Source organism: Chaetura pelagica, unplaced genomic scaffold (assembly GCF_000747805.2).
Source record: "Chaetura pelagica isolate M959 unplaced genomic scaffold, ChaPel_1.0 scaffold722, whole genome shotgun sequence".
Taxonomy (NCBI): domain Eukaryota; kingdom Metazoa; phylum Chordata; class Aves; order Apodiformes; family Apodidae; genus Chaetura; species Chaetura pelagica.
Genome location: NW_009952453.1, coordinates 62,011 through 83,777, shown reverse-complemented (window position 1 = coordinate 83,777; position 21,767 = coordinate 62,011). Strand labels below are relative to the sequence as shown.

At 35.9% G+C, this 21,767-nt stretch overlaps 1 protein-coding gene across 1 annotated transcript in view; it reads left to right on the top strand.

Annotated features, from left to right (window-relative positions):
- Window positions 1-21,402, top strand: part of MOSPD2 (motile sperm domain containing 2) — a 32,658-nt gene extending 11,256 nt beyond the window's left edge. The window contains exons 5-14 of the mRNA XM_010008559.1: window positions 1,308-1,368; window positions 2,679-2,717; window positions 3,715-3,839; window positions 9,061-9,231; window positions 11,948-12,060; window positions 15,607-15,703; window positions 16,510-16,606; window positions 17,216-17,345; window positions 20,551-20,653; window positions 21,133-21,402. Of these exons, the coding sequence (XP_010006861.1) occupies window positions 1,308-1,368; window positions 2,679-2,717; window positions 3,715-3,839; window positions 9,061-9,231; window positions 11,948-12,060; window positions 15,607-15,703; window positions 16,510-16,606; window positions 17,216-17,345; window positions 20,551-20,653; window positions 21,133-21,279 (1,083 nt within the window). The 3' untranslated portion in view covers window positions 21,280-21,402. The remainder of the gene's footprint in view (window positions 1-1,307; window positions 1,369-2,678; window positions 2,718-3,714; window positions 3,840-9,060; window positions 9,232-11,947; window positions 12,061-15,606; window positions 15,704-16,509; window positions 16,607-17,215; window positions 17,346-20,550; window positions 20,654-21,132) is intronic.
- The last annotated feature ends 365 nt before the right edge of the window (window positions 21,403-21,767 follow it).

Genomic DNA, 21,767 nt, shown 5'->3' with positions numbered 1-21,767 from the left:
CCAGAGACATAATCTTGGCAAGTCCTGTCCCTAAGTGTCCCTTGTATAGTCTTGCTTTGCAGTTAGTTCATTTATAACAGAATATAAATAGTATTTTATTTGCTGTTCATAGCCATGTAGAGTATTTGATATATCTGAGCTCTTTTAGGATGTAGTTTCTTAGTTCTTGTCACAGGTATGCAGCCCAGGTAGTTTGGATAGTTCATGCCTTGTTGCACCAGTTCAGTTAACTAGAATAGATGCAGTTATTGAATGGTCTACTTAAATCTGTACTTCAGATTCCAGACTTTTGTCAAAATAATGGATCTATCCTCCTAATTCATGATAATGCTGCTTTTGGATAGGCAACAGAAAAGAGCATCATCCTTGTAAATGTGCAGGAGACTCTAATAATTGCTTGGAAATATATCGCTGTCTACATTATTAAATGAAATATACTGCATTTGGTACAAGCTACAGCTAGTTGAGATAATTGATCCTATTAAAGGCTACCTTCTGCCTCTAAAGATACCAAACTTTCAGTTAGGTTGTAATTACTGAAGCTACTAATAGAGCTTTCAGGTAGTGGGTAATCCTCTTTTACAGGGTGTTATTTTTCTCTCTGCAAGTGTAGTAGTGTTTTACATTGGTCTAGAAGCCTGATCCTCATAGCACTTTTGCTGTTGTGACAGGCTTTGGATCCTCCATCAGCAATGTATTTTGTACTACTTCTGAAAGTAGTAGTAATGGTCACTTCTGTTAGAATGACTGCGGGAAGTATGAGTACTCATAGCAGGCTTCCCACCTAACCAAAGTACCTTACTGTGGGAACGTATCTCTTTTTTCATAAAATGCCTTTTTTGCATTTTATCATGTAGTCCTATTATACGTGGATTTTGCAGTGGAGACTAGGTTGTGCTTGTTTCTCTGGCCTCATTTGATGGAAGCACCCTGAAAATGGGTGTTGTGCAACTAGCTCTTTGAAGTGCTGCCTCTTCTGCCCACAATGTCTCTGCAGTGTACCACAGCCTAATACTAAAAGCAAAAAATATTCTTGAAACTTAGATACCTAATGTTGCATTGGTAATAGGTCTGTTGTCATCTTTCTTCATCATAAAGTGAAGTTTGACCACAATCCTGCTGCAGTTTCTGCAGTGCTTTTCACTTCATTAGAGTTTGGGTGTTGTTTGTAGTATGCAAACAATTTTAATATAGATTATTACAATATGCTAAGTACCTTGTGCTATTCAAGAAATGCTGTAGTTTAACTAAGCCTGTATTTTTAATGCTTTTATTTCTATTGTGTTTACTGTGTGCTCTTATTTTAGGACTTGGATTTTGTTCGGTTTATTGTCAACTGTTTTACAGATTATTACCCAAACTTCCTCAGTAAGTATTGTATATTACATCTTAAGCACTGCAGATTTGTGTAATAAGACCATTTCATGATATTACAGGTGATAGGGGAGAAGTTAAGTCTTTTCTCATGTACTTTATGTGGCTTGTAGAGATTAAATGAAAGACTTATTCTGTGAATTTGGTATTTGGACCGTAAGGTACGGTTGGATTTCAGACTACAGTTTAACTACATGTAACAGACATTACAGATCAGGATATTTTTGTGCTCCTAAGAGTCAGCACAACTTATTTTGTAAGTAAACTTTACATTCATCAAAAATCAGTTGGCATTTCATGTAATAAGAAACTAAGAGATATTTTGCAGATTAGCAATTTTTATGAGCACTTAATAGAACTGAATTGACATGTCCTTGTCCTTTACTCTTTGCTACTTGCTTAGAATATTTGCAGACTTGCCTGATGGCTTGTATCCTTTAGGAATCTTCAGGACACAAAAAACTAATGGCTATAGAAAATTTTAGGGAGCTATAATTTACTTACTTTGAACAAGATTAAGGCATGTTTGTTGTGCACATCTGGAAAAACCTGCATATTTGCCTTCTGTTTTTTTATGGATGGGGAGCACTGAATAGTTTTTGCCAGCTTATCTTACATGAGTTAGAAATTTTAGGTGAAAATGTCTGTGAATATTAAAAATCTTCACAGCAGCTCTTTAAGCTCTGATTAGATTCAGCTTGCTGATTGAAGCTTAAAACTTTGATCATATATAAAACTTAAAATGTAATATTGAACTTGCCTTTGGTTTTTTGACATTCCAGAGGAAAATTTAGGGACATTTCTGTGTCAAAGTACTGAGTTTTCAGACTGATCTCCTAAAACATAGAAAGCTTGGAAAAAAATGCAGATTTACAAAGACACTTTCAGTTTGCTTCTTCAGGAAGAACAGGTGCTAAGTATACCTGTTAAACGTTGTTTTCCATTCAGTAGTTGCTTTTCTAGGTTAAGCTGAGATCTTACCTTTCTTCACCTTATTTGGGGGCAATTACTTATTAGTAACTGTGTGTCAGAAAAGTGGCATCACAGAAGTATATAAATGCTATGTAACTTAAAATTTCAATGACTGTTTTTCAAGCAAACAGCTAATGTCTTTACATAGTAAAAGAAACAGGTTTATACCTGTTAAAAATAATTCAACAAAATAGTTTCTGCAAGGAAATGAATTGGAGGTTTCTAAAAGTGAGTATTTGCTTTTTATGTTACCATTATTGCTGTGCTTCCTCTTACACAGAAAAATGTGTAACACTTGATATTCAGATTCTTTCCTCCTCTTGTCTTTTCAGCAAAGATTGTGATCTTTGAAATGCCATGGATAATGAACGGTGAGTTGTCTAGTTTGAGGGTTTTAGTTTGGCTTTTTTTTTTTGTTTTTAGATCATGATGATAACTTCTTAAGATCAGTAGCATAAATAGGAAGCATTTTTCTGCTCTGTATAGATACAGCTGAATGGTGGAATTTAAGCATGCATCTTTAAATCTGCCAGTTTGTACATTGCATACTCCTTGTCTTTCCTTACAATGTTTTATTTTGGATCATACTTTTAATGGAGTCTGTATTTGTCCTGTTATCCTTAAAGCCTGGGAGAGCTTGATAAATAGTCTATTGCTTGAATGTGTCCAACTGAAAGCCTTTCAAAGCTAAATCTGTTCATGATTTAGGAATACCATCAACAACAAATGGACACTTAAACCAGCCAAAAGCTAGAATACACAATTTAAGATAGGTGCCTGACACTGGTTACACATTTTGATGTGTGTACTTCAATAATAATCTTTAGTTACAATATAGTACCTATTTTTATGCTGCCTTTATATTTTTTGGTATATTCATGTTTTACTATTGCTGAAATAACTATGGTCTTTAAAGATACTCAGTAGATCTAAGCAAGTGACCTTTAAACCAGCAAAACATTTTTCCCTTAAGAAGAGTCTACCTATATATCTTTCCCAACCTTTCTCATTCAGACTGGGAAATACAACTGCTATTACTTCTGCAGTACTTCCTTGTCTAAATTCTAAGACAAAAACATTGTTATTAGTTAAATCAAATTTTCTCTTTCCATGAGAGTCTGTGGTCTCTCTGCAGTCATCTATAGAAAAGTGTATACCTATAGTACTATTTACAGAGAAAATATTCTTTTTCCTTGTGCTATGTATCTCCTTTATAATAGACACTTCCACAGCAGGTCCTGCCATATCTTACGGGACATAGCTCATTTGTGTTCCATTGGTTTATCAATACACTGCAGGGAAAAAAAAAAAAAAAAGACTTTCCTGACAACTTATGTGTACCTCTTGTTTTTGTTTGTTTGTTTAAAGCTGCTTTTAAAATTGTGAAGGGTTGGCTCGGCCCAGATGCAATAAGCATGTTAAAGTTCACAAACAAGAGTGATGTGCAGGAGTACATCAGTGGAGAGTATCTGCCACCTCACATGGGTGGAACTGTAAGTATATTAACATTTCAGTCCTTTTGTGACAGATTGAGACCACCTATAGAAATTACATATATGGGCTTGACAGTTGGTACTTCATAGATGTGGAATGTTCTGCCAACAGTAATTTGTAGATTGCAGGAATATAAAATGGGTGAACTTCATGAGACTTTGGTATCTGGCAGTCTTAAGTTCACAAATAAATTTTCTGAATTATTAATGCACTTTGAAGTCAGAGGAAATCACTTGGTTTTTCAGACCTTTTAAAAATAAAATAATCTATTTTAACTGTAATTGTTCTATTCTTTTTTGTTTTCCCCCATCTGATGAATTAGAGATTGTGTTGGTTTATGAAAAATTCTGTGATCAGAAGATGGGTTTGATGGTCATCCAAGATTTTTCATCTTGCTCCAAAGCTATGTTTTAGTAAAGGTAGTTACATTGCACACATTTTTCCTTTGTTTTCACTAGGTCTACATTTTAAGTTATGGCTGTAGAAGATTCTTTCTTAAGGGTATATTAGAGCTCCAGAGTATGCTCAATCCAATATCACTTTGACAAAAGCTGCATCCTATTCTAGTGCTGTTTAAACAGGAAGGCAGCACAGGCACTTTGTACAACAGGTTTCATATTTTCACAAAGTTAGTAAATCAATTTGTGTAATTTTTTAATAGTATTTGCAGAAAGAGGATGATTTTTCTGTAAATATTTTGTAGATTATTTTAGGTAGTACAGTAAGCCCACTGTAGAGGAGTTTTTACCTGTTCTTTTTGTTTTTAATGTCTGGTTTTTGTTGTTTTTTGTTTGTTTTTTTTTTTCTGAAGTGGTTTTTGCATTATAGTAGTAACAATATGAAGAAAAGGAGGGATCTGCTTCAGTAATGGAAGAGGCTATGTTCCTTTGTATATAAACTCAAGGTGGCCAGAATATATGAGACTTGTTTTAGTAGCATAAAGACTTAAGTTATGTTGCTTTTTATTTAACTAAAAGTTATGGTCTTTAAAAAGTGTTTTTTTTTTAATGAGAACCTTGAAGAAAGGATTATATTCTCTGTGGAAAATTGCTGCCCAAGCTTCCCAGTCTTAAATAAAAACTGTCTAATGCTAGAGAAAGCTGAAATTGCTGGACTTCAGGAATGGGCACTGGGGGAAGGGCTGAATATGTCTAGTGACTTCAGTAAGGATTAGAATGGGGTTTAGCAGTGGTTCTAGGTCTAGCTCTTGTCATATTGCCATGTTGTTGCAGTAGAAGGGAGGGTTATTTTCCAAAAAAAAAAAAAAAGACTTTCCTGACAACTTATGTGTACCTCTTGTTTTTGTTTGTTTGTTTAAAGCTGCTTTTAAAATTGTGAAGGGTTGGCTCGGCCCAGATGCAATAAGCATGTTAAAGTTCACAAACAAGAGTGATGTGCAGGAGTACATCAGTGGAGAGTATCTGCCACCTCACATGGGTGGAACTGTAAGTATATTAACATTTCAGTCCTTTTGTGACAGATTGAGACCACCTATAGAAATTACATATATGGGCTTGACAGTTGGTACTTCATAGATGTGGAATGTTCTGCCAACAGTAATTTGTAGATTGCAGGAATATAAAATGGGTGAACTTCATGAGACTTTGGTATCTGGCAGTCTTAAGTTCACAAATAAATTTTCTGAATTATTAATGCACTTTGAAGTCAGAGGAAATCACTTGGTTTTTCAGACCTTTTAAAAATAAAATAATCTATTTTAACTGTAATTGTTCTATTCTTTTTTGTTTTCCCCCATCTGATGAATTAGAGATTGTGTTGGTTTATGAAAAATTCTGTGATCAGAAGATGGGTTTGATGGTCATCCAAGATTTTTCATCTTGCTCCAAAGCTATGTTTTAGTAAAGGTAGTTACATTGCACACATTTTTCCTTTGTTTTCACTAGGTCTACATTTTAAGTTATGGCTGTAGAAGATTCTTTCTTAAGGGTATATTAGAGCTCCAGAGTATGCTCAATCCAATATCACTTTGACAAAAGCTGCATCCTATTCTAGTGCTGTTTAAACAGGAAGGCAGCACAGGCACTTTGTACAACAGGTTTCATATTTTCACAAAGTTAGTAAATCAATTTGTGTAATTTTTTAATAGTATTTGCAGAAAGAGGATGATTTTTCTGTAAATATTTTGTAGATTATTTTAGGTAGTACAGTAAGCCCACTGTAGAGGAGTTTTTACCTGTTCTTTTTGTTTTTAATGTCTGGTTTTTGTTGTTTTTTGTTTGTTTTTTTTTTTCTGAAGTGGTTTTTGCATTATAGTAGTAACAATATGAAGAAAAGGAGGGATCTGCTTCAGTAATGGAAGAGGCTATGTTCCTTTGTATATAAACTCAAGGTGGCCAGAATATATGAGACTTGTTTTAGTAGCATAAAGACTTAAGTTATGTTGCTTTTTATTTAACTAAAAGTTATGGTCTTTAAAAAGTGTTTTTTTTTTAATGAGAACCTTGAAGAAAGGATTATATTCTCTGTGGAAAATTGCTGCCCAAGCTTCCCAGTCTTAAATAAAAACTGTCTAATGCTAGAGAAAGCTGAAATTGCTGGACTTCAGGAATGGGCACTGGGGGAAGGGCTGAATATGTCTAGTGACTTCAGTAAGGATTAGAATGGGGTTTAGCAGTGGTTCTAGGTCTAGCTCTTGTCATATTGCCATGTTGTTGCAGTAGAAGGGAGGGTTATTTTCCTTCCTAAAACTGAGTATCTTCTATCTGCTGTTTAGATGATCTTACCTGATAGCGAATTTCTAAATGGCTATTAAGAAAGGAACTCGTGGATTTGCAAAATATCCTCCTGAAGTCTCTGGTGCAGCACTCAGTCTGAGTTAGACTTTATCCTGCTTTGGTCCTGTAGGGTCTCACTGCCAGTTAATGGTTGTTGACCAAGCTAACTCAATGCTGACAATCTTGCAAGGTCATTACCAAGATCCAGAATTGTGAAGGCCTTATCTAAATAATTTGTTCTCTGGTCATCAGTTGCAGTGGCAGAAATAAATCCGTAGAATAGGAGTACACTTGCTTGACAAGGACTCCAGAGGTATTGACAATGTTATGAAAATGGCTGTAATCTGCATGTTAAAAACTCTGTATTTTGAACCAGCAGGTATTTGTTTAACTGCTGAGTGTCTGGTATTGAGCCGCTTCAGCGTTTTGATCTCAGAATTGTCATTTTCTGGAAACATTGTTAGCAAATACTCAAGCTTCATAGTTTTCATTTAGTTACAAGTGTATACCAAGCCAGTGTTTTCCTGGATTTGCAATCTGTTGTATCACACATTCTGCCAGTTCCAGCTGTTGATATTAATGGTGGAGCAGTCCAATTCTTAGGGCATAAATGTTTCTGGCTGGCCAGGAAGATGTGTTGCCTCTTCATTAATGTTTTGTGCAAGATTGATCTACATCATAGTGTGCACATTGATGCAAGACGTACATACAGTTGGGTTTTAGTTTGTGTATTTGCCTAGTTTTGCTTCAATTGTTGCCAATATTGAACATTGTTTGCAACTAGAGTTCTGTGCTCTTCACATTATCTTAATTGATAGCTCATAGCTTTTATCTTGGAAGGACCTTTCCTAGGTCAGTGGCTAATAAAGACATCACTAGGCATTTTGCATGTGATTTTATGGCCACTGCATACATATAATCTTAGAAAATGTCACTACTATGATTAAGAGATCTCTACCACAATTGCCAAACATAGTGTCTACATCTGCTATAAAAGAAAACAGTCTATGGAATGGATGTATCACACATTGAATAAATTTCATCCTGTCAGTAGATTAACCAAAGTCATTGAAAATGATGGACTGTGATAGGGAAGTGTGGGGCTTCAGGTTGTCCCAATGATGAGATTCTGTTCAGCTGCTGAAGCTATCTACTCTCGTGGATTAAAGTGACAAAAGTGAAAAGTGCAGCAAAAGTAACACCTTTGTTAATGTCACTTTGTCATGTGCCCTTCTTCATGTGCTAGAAGGGAGTGAAAAAGCTTTTTATCACTTTGGCTAAGGGTAAGCTGGCTGTTTCTGCATTTCATTTGCAAATGGAGGATGTTAATATTACACAAGTCTATGGTAATGTTTGAAAGTCTGCAGACTTTTTTTTCTTATGATGCAATTGTCTTTTACCAATAGGGAAAGCATGTCCTTTAGCCCTTAATAGGGTAGTGCTTGAGCCAGTGGATACCTGTTTCCTTCACTTAAAGATCTGTGACCGTTGCTACAGCTAGAAAAATAGGAGAGATTTAGGCCTTGGTTATAGTGGATTAGCAGGAGGTATGCTGGTTTGTTTGTGGTTTCTTTGAATGGTCCCATCAAGGTTTTCCTTTTTTTTCTTTTTTTTTTTTTTTGAGACAGCATAGTGCTTATTGAGAACTCCCTTGAAAGATGTTTTTTAACTCTGTTCTGGTAGCATAGTTTGGGAGCTGTCAGCAAGAATTGAGTCTGCTGCACAGGATTCTAACACACATGAACTCAGCCAGTTTACTTAGGGTTTATATCTGAGAATGCAGTAGGAACTGAGACTGCTGCAATAAAGCTCTTTTGAGAATGAGTATTTCTAGTCAGCAAAACCAGTTTTTTACTGATTCTCCAATAGGAAAGATACCTGTAGTGTGGAAGCACTGATAACTGAAATATATTGCTCCAGCATTACTTGAGTGTTTTTAAATTGATTTGACATTCCAGAGACTGAGGTCTGAGTTTCAGTTATGTTAAAGATCCACATGCTAGGTTAAGTTTTGAGGGATTGTTTGGGGTTGTTGTGTGGTTTGTTTTTTAAACTGTGGCTATCACAAAACACAAATACAAAGAATAGCTGAAGTTTTTAATCACTTTTGGAACATTCTTTAGTAATAGTTGTCATAGGTTTTAAATAACATCTCCTAGAACTGAGACCAGAACTTAAGCTGTAACTCTCTCAATGCTGATTCTCAACAGACCAGATTCTACAGTTCTGCTGTGACTATAACAGCAGTAGTTACAATTTGTTGTCTTCATTAGATGACTGTACTTATTTGTCTAAAAATATTTGTCTAAAAAACTATTGATAGTGTCAGCTTTCTGCACAAGGTTCAGCTTAAAATGGATAAATGAAACATGCAAGTCATATGAAACATAAAGATAGTGTATAGTATTTCCATTTTATAAAAAGGAGCATGCACTTCTTCCCTCCTTAAAAACCACTCCTTTAAAAATCTCATTATGCATTTTAGGACTCTTTCAAGTACAGTTATCCTCCGTTGGTTGATGATGATTTTCAAACTCCTTTATGTGAAAATGGGCCCATTACTAGTGAAGATGAGCATGAAAGTAAAGAAGAGATAGATGCAGACACCAAGGACACTGGGGAGCCGAATGAAGAACAAAACTTTAATCAGAAAAAGGTATCTAACTCTAAAGGTAGAGGCAAAGGTAGTTAAATGGTGACAAAGTGGGACAGAAGGCATATAGCATTTGTTTCTTGTCAAGCTTTTACTTTGCGAGATGATTTTTAACTTTTTAATTTTTCTTTCTTCCCTGCAGTTTGATAAAAGAATCCAGTAAAACTGAAGATTATACTTGCAGTTTCAACCTTGCTTCTTAGTCTGTTAAGACAAGTTTCATACTTCTGAATGAGTAAAGCGTTTACTAAATATTTAGTATCTCCTTGGAATATAGTGAATTGTAAAGTCAATTTTTAAAGGTTTCTTTGTTTTGTTTTCAAAGGTTATGCCTTTCTAGTTTATTTTTGATCTTGGGATATCTAGTGGTGTACATACTAGGCATCTGAGAAAAATGAAGTATTTTAAGTCAGTGCGTACATGAGAAAATATTACCAGTTAAATATTTATACTTGGTTTAATTTGTTTTCATAAATTATTTATGAAAATCTCAACATATAAGAGTGTTAATTTTGTCTCAGGAGCAATTGTAGCCCTAATCCATCAGTTTTGTTTTACAATATAATCTTCCTGCAGTGATATTTATCCAGATGTATAGAGGCATTATTCTGCACCAGTCCATATGTACTGATATTTAAAAATATGCAGGAGTATTTACCACTCTCGTAAACAGCAGGAAAAATTTGAAATTCAGCACTTTAGTGTCATGCTTAATTTTGGAATATGAATTGCAAAGCTTCTGTTTAATGGAGTAGAATAATATTACAGTTTGTTTCACTTACTGTTTTAAGTTTTTGTCAGAATAATTTGAAATAAACAGCTCACTTTACATAGCCCAGCTGTTCTTTGCAGCTTGGTCAGCTGTTAAAAAAAGATAACTCCACTGATTTTTAAGGTCAAAAGGAAGCTTAACATAACCATGGTGACTTCCTGACCATTAGACTCAGTAGTTTGTTTTGATTGTAGCACATCTTCCAGGCTCTGATCTCAGGTATGGAAATATGGAGAATTCCCACTCAGTGTGCGAGTTGCTTAGGTGCTTGATAGCCTCAGTGTGTGTTTGTTAATTTGCTTGGCTGACTCCAGCTTTCTACTTAATTTTTTTTTTTACTTTTTTCACTCTTAAAATTGTATTTGGTTTATGGTATTTTCTTTTTATACAGTGTAATCAAGATTCTACTCAATCTTTTCAGTGAGCTAAGACTAACATTTGTGCTCATTGTGTATCAGTTTTAAGGCATGTTTAACGTCTTACCTTTAACATACTTTTAAAATTTCAGGCCATATCTCGTTGGTAGTATTATTTCTATAAAAAGTAAAAAAAAAAGTTTTGCTTCAGCTCACTGTTCTTCTGTGCACATATTTAGGAATAATAATTGCTTGTTTCTCTGACAGCAATTACACCATTGTTTCTAGTTCAATGTTACGTATGTTTCCAAAATGTGTTTTTCAGAAATACTCCCTGATTGTTTCAGAATGGTTGGCATTTCTTATTTCTAAGCTAATTATTTTTCACTTGACTGTTTCTAAAAAGAAATATTCAAGTATCTTTTTTAATGAGACCAGCTTCTAAACTAACAGATTTCAAGTGACCTGTGAATTACCGTTGTCATTATTATGTAGTGCACTGCCAGTCTTTATAGGCAAACTCTTTTCATGGCTAAGAATTCATTTGTTATGTACGCCTCCTCTTATCCCATAGAAGGGGCTCTTTCTTTCCACAGAGTAGAGGCAGCCATGAGTGATAAACTTGGTTAATAAGTGCCTGTCCTGTAGTTGCCTGCCTTTGGCAAGAAGGACTCCACCTTTAATGTGTACTGTAGCCATATTTTCTCTGGAAAAATCAAATTGCTATGTGCTTTTTTTATAAAAAAAACCACCTGGTTTATATAAAAATTTGTATTCCTTTCATTCTCGTACTTCAAACATACAAGCACTGAATTATCTTTATCTTCTGTGTTTTAAATGGAATAAAAACAAGGCTAAGAAAAAACTGTTCAGCTACCTGATCTTGAGTTATGATATCACTAAGACTTCCAGTCTAGTGTATCAAACTGCCCCTGCCCCCCTTCCCATTTTGCATTTGATGCCAGAGTTCTTTAATTTTTTTATAACATGTCCAGCCTGATAACATTCTATTAATGTAATAGAGGAAAACCCTCAGAACCTAAGATGTCTGCAGTTTTGGATGCACCAATTCAATCAGCATTTTCTTTTTAAGTTATTCAGTTCTTCAGAGTGCCATCTAAAAGGAGTTGGAGATGTTTAGCAACTCTGTAATACAATAAAGTGTGGAATTGTTGTGTTGTGTTGACCACATGGTGTTGTGGTGATTGCATTAGAGTGTCTGTTTTACTGGAAAAGTTTTGCAGTGGGAAGAATAACATCAGTGCTTTATAATCCTGAATACTTGAAGTATAACTTAACAGATCTGGAGTTTTCAAAAATAACCAACTTGGGCCATCAGGAAAATATGTGGAAAAAAGCAAAGCAGGAGTTTTGTTTCATGCATGTTTAATACAAAATGTGACTTCTGTAACAAATAATGATGTTCAGTGGACTTCAAGCAGCTTCAGGGAATGAGTACATATTAAGCTTGGTCTGGAATTTATAAATTGTTGAACTAAGCCTCTTCATATTCTTTGAAATACGTGCATGATTCTGTAACATGTGTAACCCAGGTTTCTAGTTAATCAATATAATTATCATTTTTACTCAGATGAATTCTGTTGAACAAATATCCAAATCAGAAGAAACTGACAAAACAGAGTTCAAACCAAAAAATGCAAAGAAAGCATTAACCACATTTAAAGGACCTTTATTACATATCAGGTAAAAATAATTTAATATTTTTTAACAATGTGCCTTGTACACTTGAGAACTGAACTAGTTGGTTTTCAAAGTAAAATATTTTTCCAGACTATTCAAAGAAAACAATTATAAACATCCTCTTAACAATTATTTTTACAAATCTCAAATATTTTTTCTGGTTTTACATGTTTTTCATGAATCTTTGTCACTGTTGGCATGCTTTTTGTGCTAATTAGTAGGTGTATATTTCATACAATGGTAGAAGCATTTAATGGCTTGATTTATATTTGGAAACTGTCATTGGTTTTAGTTAAACCTGTGCTTATCTGTAATGAAAGCAGTGGTTTGACATAGTTTTTTCTTAAGCCAATGAAGTCAAACAATGTGTGTATGAAGGCAGCTTTCACTGTGAAATCTTACTTAAATTCTTCTAACTCAAGATGGTGTACATGTCTATGCTAGTAGTTTGCATCAATTAACCTTAATGAATGGGTCCAGTTTACTTCATGTGGGGCGTGCTCTGCATAAATTATTTATCTGCTCAGAAGATTCTGTCATCCAAGATGCTTATGTCTTGAAGTTAATCTGCTTTTTTATCATTAAACTAGGAAAAGAAATTACCCAATATATATTTATTTGTTTTAACTGCCTTTCAGGTTAAGAGGCTTGCTTAGGAATTGATTTAGATGTTAACTTCTATTTTCACTTCCAGTTTGCTTTTAGATGAATGAAGAAAATATCTAATTGATAGGTAATTCCTTAGCTGATTTTGTAAGTGCTGTACTGAGTTAGTTTTGGAATTAATTTGAATGGCGATATGCTCATTAACATTAAAGAATACTTTGTATGTGTCAAATTTTCCCGATTTTGAAATTAAAATTCTCTTTCTAGTCCTTCATGTGCAAAAACCTTCTCTGTATAGACTTAGTTTCTTGTATGGCAGGACGAAGGCATAGAGTACAGAATTGTGATTTTTAAAAGTATACTTAAAATTTTCTGTCCCTATGGCAAAACAAGCTGTTTTCTTCCATCTTCTTAAAAAAAAAATCAGCAAACAAAAAACCAACCAATCAAAAAAAAGAACAATGACCAAAAGCTTTACAGAAACTCTACTTTGTTTTGTTTTTTCTGAAAACATTTCAAGTTCTACTATTGGAATACATGTCTTGGAGTTCGTATAACTTACATGATGGAGAGAGGTGCTAATACTTGTAGTCTTGCTTTCCTGGAAAATAAAATACTGGTATTTGCTTTCTTTGTATTGTTTGTTGTATTTTTTTTTTCAAGCCATCTCTTGAGAGTGTGAATGCACAGTTGTTGATCTTTATTAATATTTTGTAGAAGCTAGAACTGGTCTTTATTTCCCTGGAATCTTTCTCAGGACACTGAACTGTAATTTAATCATTTGATAATATAGTGCCATTTGTGACTAGTCATTGAAACCTATGTCTAAGGCTGTAAGCTCTGCCAGTATAATTAGGCTGTATTCTTGCTGATGCCAGCATTGCCCTCTGAAGCAAGTAGCCTAGACCCTGACCAGGAAGCTGAGGCACAGCAGCTCTGGCACTATGAAATGGCCAAGAACCAGCAGCCTTTCTGTACCTCCCTCACTGCTGCTGCAGAAGATGCAGGGGAGCCTCCTTAGGCCACTTGCAGGGATATTCTTTACCTGTCACTGCTTAGTACATGTTGGTTCTGGTGTATAACCAAAGCTGGGTGTTTGTGCTCTTCTGTTTCTGATATAGTCACACTCATTATTCATCTGACTCCCTTATTTAGACCACCACTGCATTTGTCTTGCATACCTTACTATGGCAGGTTGGTCTTTATTGACCTTCCTCCTTGCCAGATGAGTTTATTTGATAAGCCAAAAAGCAGCTGTACTGTGCTGTCTGGCAGAAGACTAGCTCATGCTGTGGTTTATTTCAATATTTCTAGTACAAGCTGAAATTTGTTACAGCACACACATCCGACTAGAACCTACTCTTCCAACAGCCATGCCTCACCCACCCCCAACACTAATGAAGTGGTTGATTTCACTGACAACAGGCATACAGCTGTGGCCTTCAGTTCCCCCTGTTCTTTTTTTCTTGTGTGTCAGTAGCCACAGTTGGTGGTAGAACAAGAAAGACAGGCTCTGGCAGAAGATTACTTTCCTTGAGCTCTTTTTGTGGCTTGGTTTGATGCTAGTTAATCCTTTCCTGTCTCAGATTTCATCTTGTAATTGCTGTAACACTTTCATCTGCCATAGTGCAGTATTAAGATAACCAAAATGCCTTGTAATTACAATCCTTCCTTTCCCTGCTGTTGTTGGTTACTTAGATTGAGACTCTGGGAACAGGAAAAAAGCTGAGAGAAGAAGGGGTACAGTTGTCCTGTTATCTTAAGTGGCCAGTTTAATGTTTTCTGCCTTGCTGAGCACACTTCCTTCTCCAAAAATAAAAAAAAAATCCTGATATGTGGACTGTCTAATGCATTGTAAAAAATAGCCACCCACATATGCACAGTCAGCACTGGATTCCACTTCCAGCGTGGGCCTTGGGGCTTGCCCTACAGTACCAAGGCTATTTTTTTTTTCTCAGCTAGTACACTGGCTTGTTTAAATGAGAGAAGTAAGGATTGGTACTGTGAAAGAAAGTCTTTGGAGGAAGAGGTCAAAATAAAGTGAAACTAGCATTCCAAAAAGAGGAACCCACCCCACCACCCCCCCTTTATTTTTAATTTAAAAAAAAAAAAAAAGGCTTTCTGTTAGAAGACTATGCAGTTTTATAATACAGCATTTGGCCGTTCCTTGTTTACTCCTAATGTGACATAGTGAAAGAAAACAGTTTTTCACTTGTTATTTGAGTTTTCTCTCAACTTGTAGTATATGAGCATGCCCTGCTTTTTGCCTAGTAGTGTTTATTTGAATGCTTATTCCAAAATTGTGTTAGTTTGATATGGTTTAAAAGATGTCATGCATGAATCTCCTAATTGCACAAGAATATTAAAAACAAGCAGAAGCTTTATTTATGCATGTCTCTGTAAATACGTAAAGGCCAACTCATAAGTACAAGTGAATTTAGCAGTAGTGGTTGAAGTGATTGCCACTCAGGTATCTGTCTTCTCCTCTTATACGTGCAGTATAGCTCTTGTAAGGACAGGTGTATGAACTGGAAATTAGTCTTTGTAACATGTTATAGTCTTTAATATTAGCATAAATTAAAATTAATGGTGCTTTCCCTTAAGATACCACTAAAAGGTGCAGTGGTTGAAGTGATTGTATGTATCTCTTGGCTATTCTTGCTGTCAGATGGTTATGCACTTCTAGATGGAAGAAGTCCTGGGCAATCATCAACTGATGCAGCTAGGTCTACTTGTGCTCATGAGTCAACCCTGAGCTTCACTACTAAATTTCTGTAATTTGTTTTCACAGCTTCATTTTTTTTGTAATGAAAACCTGTTAATAGTCACTGTAACTGTAGAGTTGAAAGTTATTTTATTATCCTGGAGGTATGGTCAGGTTTTTTCTATGATATGTTGTAAAGATAATTGGAATTAAATAATTCTTTTAAAATTTCTTAATAGCCCAGCAGAAGAACTGTATTTTGGATCCAAAGAAACTGGAGAGAGAAAATGTTTGATAGTTCTCACAAATGTCACTAAAAACATAGTGGCTTTTAAGGTAAATATTTCATGTGTGGGCTGGTTTACTTTACTAAATGTGTAACTTGTTTTGAGTAAGAAGGAAGAAATACTGTTAAACCTGCTTTTCAGTCTATTTTTTTTTTTCTTCTACTGCGATGTTTGAAGCAGACCAAATAGACTTTGCAGCTGAATTTGTGTCTACTTTGTACCACCCCAAAGGGATTGATCAGTAATACAAATTCTCAGTGCACTGACTGAAAAAGAGCTATGGGGATGATTAGTTCTTTGGGGAAAGTCATACTTTCTGGGAAAGAAAGACTTGAGCATTGAAAAGTGATCTCTTTGGAATTTTTCTTCTTGTTAAAGCTTGGCTGGGAACAAGTTAGTAATGCTCCAAAATTATTATTTCTACCTGCAAATCAAAGGAATTAATGCAGTTGCATTTGCTTCAGAAATTCTGAGTTAACTTGCATCTTGATTTCATTTTCCACCACATTGTTTGTATTCTCTGCACACATAAGTAATGAAAGTTTCCATGTTTTTACACTAAGAATGTTAGCAGTTAGTCCATTTTATTTTCTTGATTCTTTTTATGCACATATATAAGAGATAAAAATAGCGTACGTCATAAAAGAGGATAGAAGTGGTTGAGAGGGAGCAAAACATGAAATATCAGTGTCTAATTATTTATACAAAATTAAATATTCTACAGACTGTGCTACTACATCTTGATAGTTATGCTTTTGGAGATTTTAGTTATTGCAGAATGGGGGAGGTAATGAAACAATCATAACTTGTGCATGAATTTGCTATGTACTTGCTTGGTATTTCTTGATTATATAGGTGAGAACAACTGCTCCTGAAAAATACAGAGTTAAACCAAGCAACAGCAGCTGTGAACCTGGTACATCATTGGATATAATAATCTCTCTTCATGGTGGTAAGTCAAATGTTACAATAGACTTTTTAAGAAGTCTGGACAAGTATGTCCTTGCTGGGGTGTGCACCTGACTGACACCCATCTGTGCTTCACTGCTGTTTGAGGGTGTTACTATTTGTAAAAAAACATGGTTGTTGTACACCATTTGAGTAAATACCCATACTGATTTACTCCTCCACCTAGACATAAGCAGCTATTGTTTGCAGTCCATTCTGTTTCTTTTCTTAAATTAAAAAATCACAGTGGCAATTGTCTCACTTGTGTTCCATTATAGTGGGAGTTTAGCTATGGAAAATCAGGTTTCCTAATTGTTGCAAGAACAGGTGAATTTGCTGCAGAATCCATTTTTTATAAAACTCTGTGTTGTCCTTGAATTGTTCTGATTACACTAGTTCTGTTAAAATGAAACTGTAGAATTTTGGGAAAATGTAATAAAAATTGTTGAGCCTAAGAGAATGCTTTCATTATTTTTCTTCCTAGTGAGTATCTGATGTCCTGTAATAAACAATCTCACATCTTAAAGCACTTTAGTTAAAAAATGCTTCCATGAGCTTTGTAATGTAATTTTATGGAAGCACACATTTTCTTTTTATTTTCCTTTGAGGGCAGGTTTTGCAGCTTCTCTGCAGGATCGTTTCCTTATCATGGCAGCAGAAATGGATCAGTCTTCTGGAGCAGGTGTACCAGAACTGACTCAGTTTTGGAAAGAAGTTCCTAGGACCAAAGTGATGGAACACAGGTAAGCATATGGTATTCTGTTGACAGGGGCTTTTTTTAGCCATTAACATTTACCTGATTTATAGCACTTGCATATCATAATCAGTGAAGGATTCTCCAAACCCAGTTGTTTGCTTACTGACTGAAGTATATTGCTGAGGTTTCTGCTCTTTTTTAACTGGTTAGAGGTATTTTTAATGCATAAAACATGGTGGTATTCTGTATATGCATAGTCTTTTTTAAAAATAAGATCTTGAGCTTTCTAAAAAGAAACAAGCAAGAAAAGAATCATAGAATCACAGAATGCTTTGGGCTGGAAGGGACCTTAAAGATAATGTAGTTCCAATAATGTAGTTCCAGTCCCCTATGTGGGCAGGGACTAACCATCCACAAGACCAAGTTTCTCAAAGCCCCATCCAACCTGGCCTTGAACACTTCCAGTGTCTCACCACCCTCACAGTCAAGAGTTTCTTCTTAATATCTCATCAGAGTCTCCCCTCTTTCAGTTTAAATCCATTACCCCTCATCCTATCACTACAATCCCTTGGAAGAAGTCCCTTCCCAGCTTTCCTGTAGGCCCTTCAGGTACTGGAAGGTCACAATAAGGTCTCCTTGGAGCCTTCTCTTCTCCGCACTGAACAGCTCCAACTCTCTGACCCTGTCTTCATGGGAGATGTGCTCCAGCCCTCTAATCATCTTTGTGGCCCTTGTCTGGACTTGCTTTAGGAGTTCCATGTCCTTTCTCTGTTGGACGCTCCAGAACTGGACACTGTACTCCAGGGGAGATCTCACCAGAATGGAGTAGAGGGGGAGAATCACCTCCCTTGACCTGCTCACCACGCTTCTTTTGATGCAGCTCAGGATTTAGGTAGCTTTCTGGTCTGCAAGCACACATTGCCAGCTCATGTTGAGCATCTCATCAACCAACACCCCCAGATCCTTCTCCACAGCACACCTCTCAATCAGTTCTCTGCCCTGCCTGTGTCTGTGGTTGTGATTGCCCTGATCCAGGTACAGGACCTTGCACTTGACTTTGTTGAGCTGTATGAGGTTGGCTTGGGCCCATCTCTTAAGCCTGTCAGGGTCCTTCTGGATGGCCTCACTCCCCTCCATCATGTAGACCACACCACACAGCTCTGTCATCGTCAAGCTTTAAGTGTACACTTGATTCCACTCCCCATGTCACCAACAAAGATGTTAGCACCAGTCTCAGTACCAACCCCTGAGGAACACCACTAGTCACTGATCTCCACTTTGATATCAAGCAATTGATTGAAACTCTGAGTGTGACTGTCCATCCAAGTTGTCCATCCAAGTTGTCCATCCATCAAGTCCATGTCTCTCTAATTTGGAGACCAGGTTCTTACGTAGGACAGTATTGAATGCTTTGCACGGATCCAGGTAGATTATGTCAGTTGCTATTCTGTTATCCAGCAACTCTGTAACCCTGTCATAGAAGGCCACTAAATTTTTTAGGCATGATTGGCCCTTAGTGAAGCCATGTTGGCTGTTTCTAGTTGCCTCCTAGCAATTTCCATGTGCTGTAGTATAGTCTCCAGGAGGACTTGCTCCATGATCTTGCTGAGCACAGAGGTGAGACTGACTGGCCTGTAGTTCCCTGGGTCTTCCTTTTTTCCCTTTCTGAAAATGGTGGTTAGGTTTTGCTTTTTCCAGGCACTGGGAACTTTACTGGGCTGTCACAACTCACACACCAGTTATCTCTGAGCCCACAGATGTGTCTTATCAGGTCCCATAGACTTGTGCACGTTCAGGTTCCTTAGATAATCCTGAACTGGATCTACCCCTACCGTGGGTGATTCTCCATTCTCCCAGTCTCTGTCTTTGGAAAGAAGATGTACCAAATGTAGAACCATTTTCTAGTTTAAAAAATATTTTTCCCTTTCTGCTACAGAAATGTAAAAAATTCTGTAAAATCGATCGCATGTTCATATATGTATTTTTCCCATATTTTGTAATGAAAAAAACCCACTAGGAAAATATATTTCCTCATGCACTCTTATAAATATACTATTACTCTCTCATCCATTCACATCTAGTTGTCTCATTGTACATTTCTAGGAAAAGTTCATTGTAGTTCTGATTTCATCTAGAATTCTTGAAGTCAGTCTTTTTCTTCTGGAACTACCTTTACACCCATATGGCCAGAATTAACATGGAAAAAGTATTTTTAGACTTGATGTATAAGTCTTTGCATCAAAAACTTATTCCTCATTTCCCTGTTAAACAAAATCTACGTCTTGTGAGAGACCTTAAGCTTCCTTGATTAAAGGTTGGAATTTTTTTAAGACAGAACCCCAAACAATAGGGATAGATTATTTGATTACATTAAATTTATCACCTGCAAAGTGTGCTGTGTATGTATATTAGTGATCAATACAAAACTGACACTTACTTCTTAGTAAACCTAAATTAAAGGAGTTAATAAAATAATTATTGTCTCTCAAATACATGAAAGTGCTTTACTTAAGGAATCTACTTATATTTTATTATACTTATTTGCCCCTGTTTTGTTGTGTCTTGCCAGAAATGTTCCAGCATTTCTAGTTCCTTGAAACAGAAAAAAGTTACAGCCTCAATCTAAACATTTGTGAGCAAATAAATTTGTTCCCACACTAATTGACTTGCATATAATTAGAGGAGCCTCTGCAGTGTTTTATAGATAGCATAGGATTCCACTACCTTCAGTTGTGGCTTGAAATTCTGTTCCTGCATATTCAACACTGGAAGAGGTGTGGAGTACATGAGTAATCTTGAGGCTAAGTTTTAAAATTGAAAGAAAGCCTTTAGATTTTGTTTGCTGTTAAATAAATTGTTGCATCTCTGGTAGTAAGTATTTGACTGAATAATCCAGTGGTTCCTGTGCTATGAGTTTAAAATGGTGTATTTTAACTGAACCTGCAGATAATTTTGATCTTGCTTTTTATATCAAAAGCTGTCAAAATATAATTGGTAGTCTGAAGAAGCCTTTTCAGACAGTCATTGCAGTAGTCCCTGTGCACTGCAGGTGAATTGGACTAGATGACCTTTAAAGATGCCTTCCAACCCAAACGGTTCTAGTATTCTAATAGTCATCCAGAAAATTAGTCAACCAGTACAGATATAAAGTGCATATAACAATTGTTAGATGGATGGCTTACTATTACTTACACAATGTTACATTAAATGTATTGCTTTTTTTGTGTGTACTTTGTTTTCCCCTTTCACAGACTCAGGTGTCACGTTGTTGAAAGCAGTAAACCTTCTTCTCTGACATTAAAAGAGAATGCATTTAACATTCCAGCAAAAACCAATGAAGATTTGCATATACAGGTAAGAGTGTATCCCTTTGTGCTGTAAACAGATTTATAAAATACGATAGTCATAAAAATAATTTATACTACACAGCTTTGGTACTTTATAAATTACACTATTTGAAAAGCTCAGCAGTTGAAAGTAACTAAATCTGTAGAGTGATTTAATTATTTTGTTGAATGGTAATGGTTCAATAAAAGACCACTCTCAATGCAGTTAACTCATTCCTCTTGTATGTATTGCAGATTTGGGGTATCAGAGAGCTGCAGTGGTATCTTTTGCTTTCTGATGTAAAGATGTCACCTGCTTGATACAGGTGATATAGGCTATCCATAACTCTGAGGACTTTAAGCTTAAGTGGAACAGATTTCTGCAATATGTAGTGATAGAAAGGGGTCACTAAGATCATTTTTTTTTTTTTTCACTGTGCTTATAGCTCAAAACAATTACTTTAATGTGCAGTAATTCTAATTTAATGAAACTATTTTTATTTTCAGCTAACTCATTTACTGCAAATTAACAAAAGACTTCAAGAGCAGATTGATCGCTGCCTCTGGTTCCAGCAGTTATCAGTTGTTTTGTCAGTACTCTCAGTTACTGTTGTTGCCTTCTGCTTCTACCTGGCATATACCCAGAGAAGCTAAAAAGAATTGCTTTGCACTGGATGTGCTGCCTGTAATGGTGGGTTGGAGTGGAAGAAATTGCAGTGCCACACTCGCATTCTGGGACTGCCAAAATAAGGTTTGTGAGGCCACAGCCATAAATGATGATGCAATTTGCTGGAAAAAAAAAAGACCACATGAATGACCAGCAAAGGAAATTACTGAAGGTTGACACTTAAAACAGTGCATGAGGAAGATGATAGAGCTAGGACCTATGTTCAGTGTACAACTCTGTAAATACTACTGAACTGGAAGGAGGAAACCAAATACAACAACATAATTTAAAACTTTTTGGGGTTTTTGTCCCCTATTCAACTACTTCAAACACAATATTTAGTTTCTTTTCGGCATATTAATGCTTACATCTGGAATTACTCTCATAGAAGATACAAGCAGTCAACTTAAGTGTATTCTAAAGGTTAACTTGTTCATTCAGGAAAATGTACAGAAATTATGTACAACAGGCATAT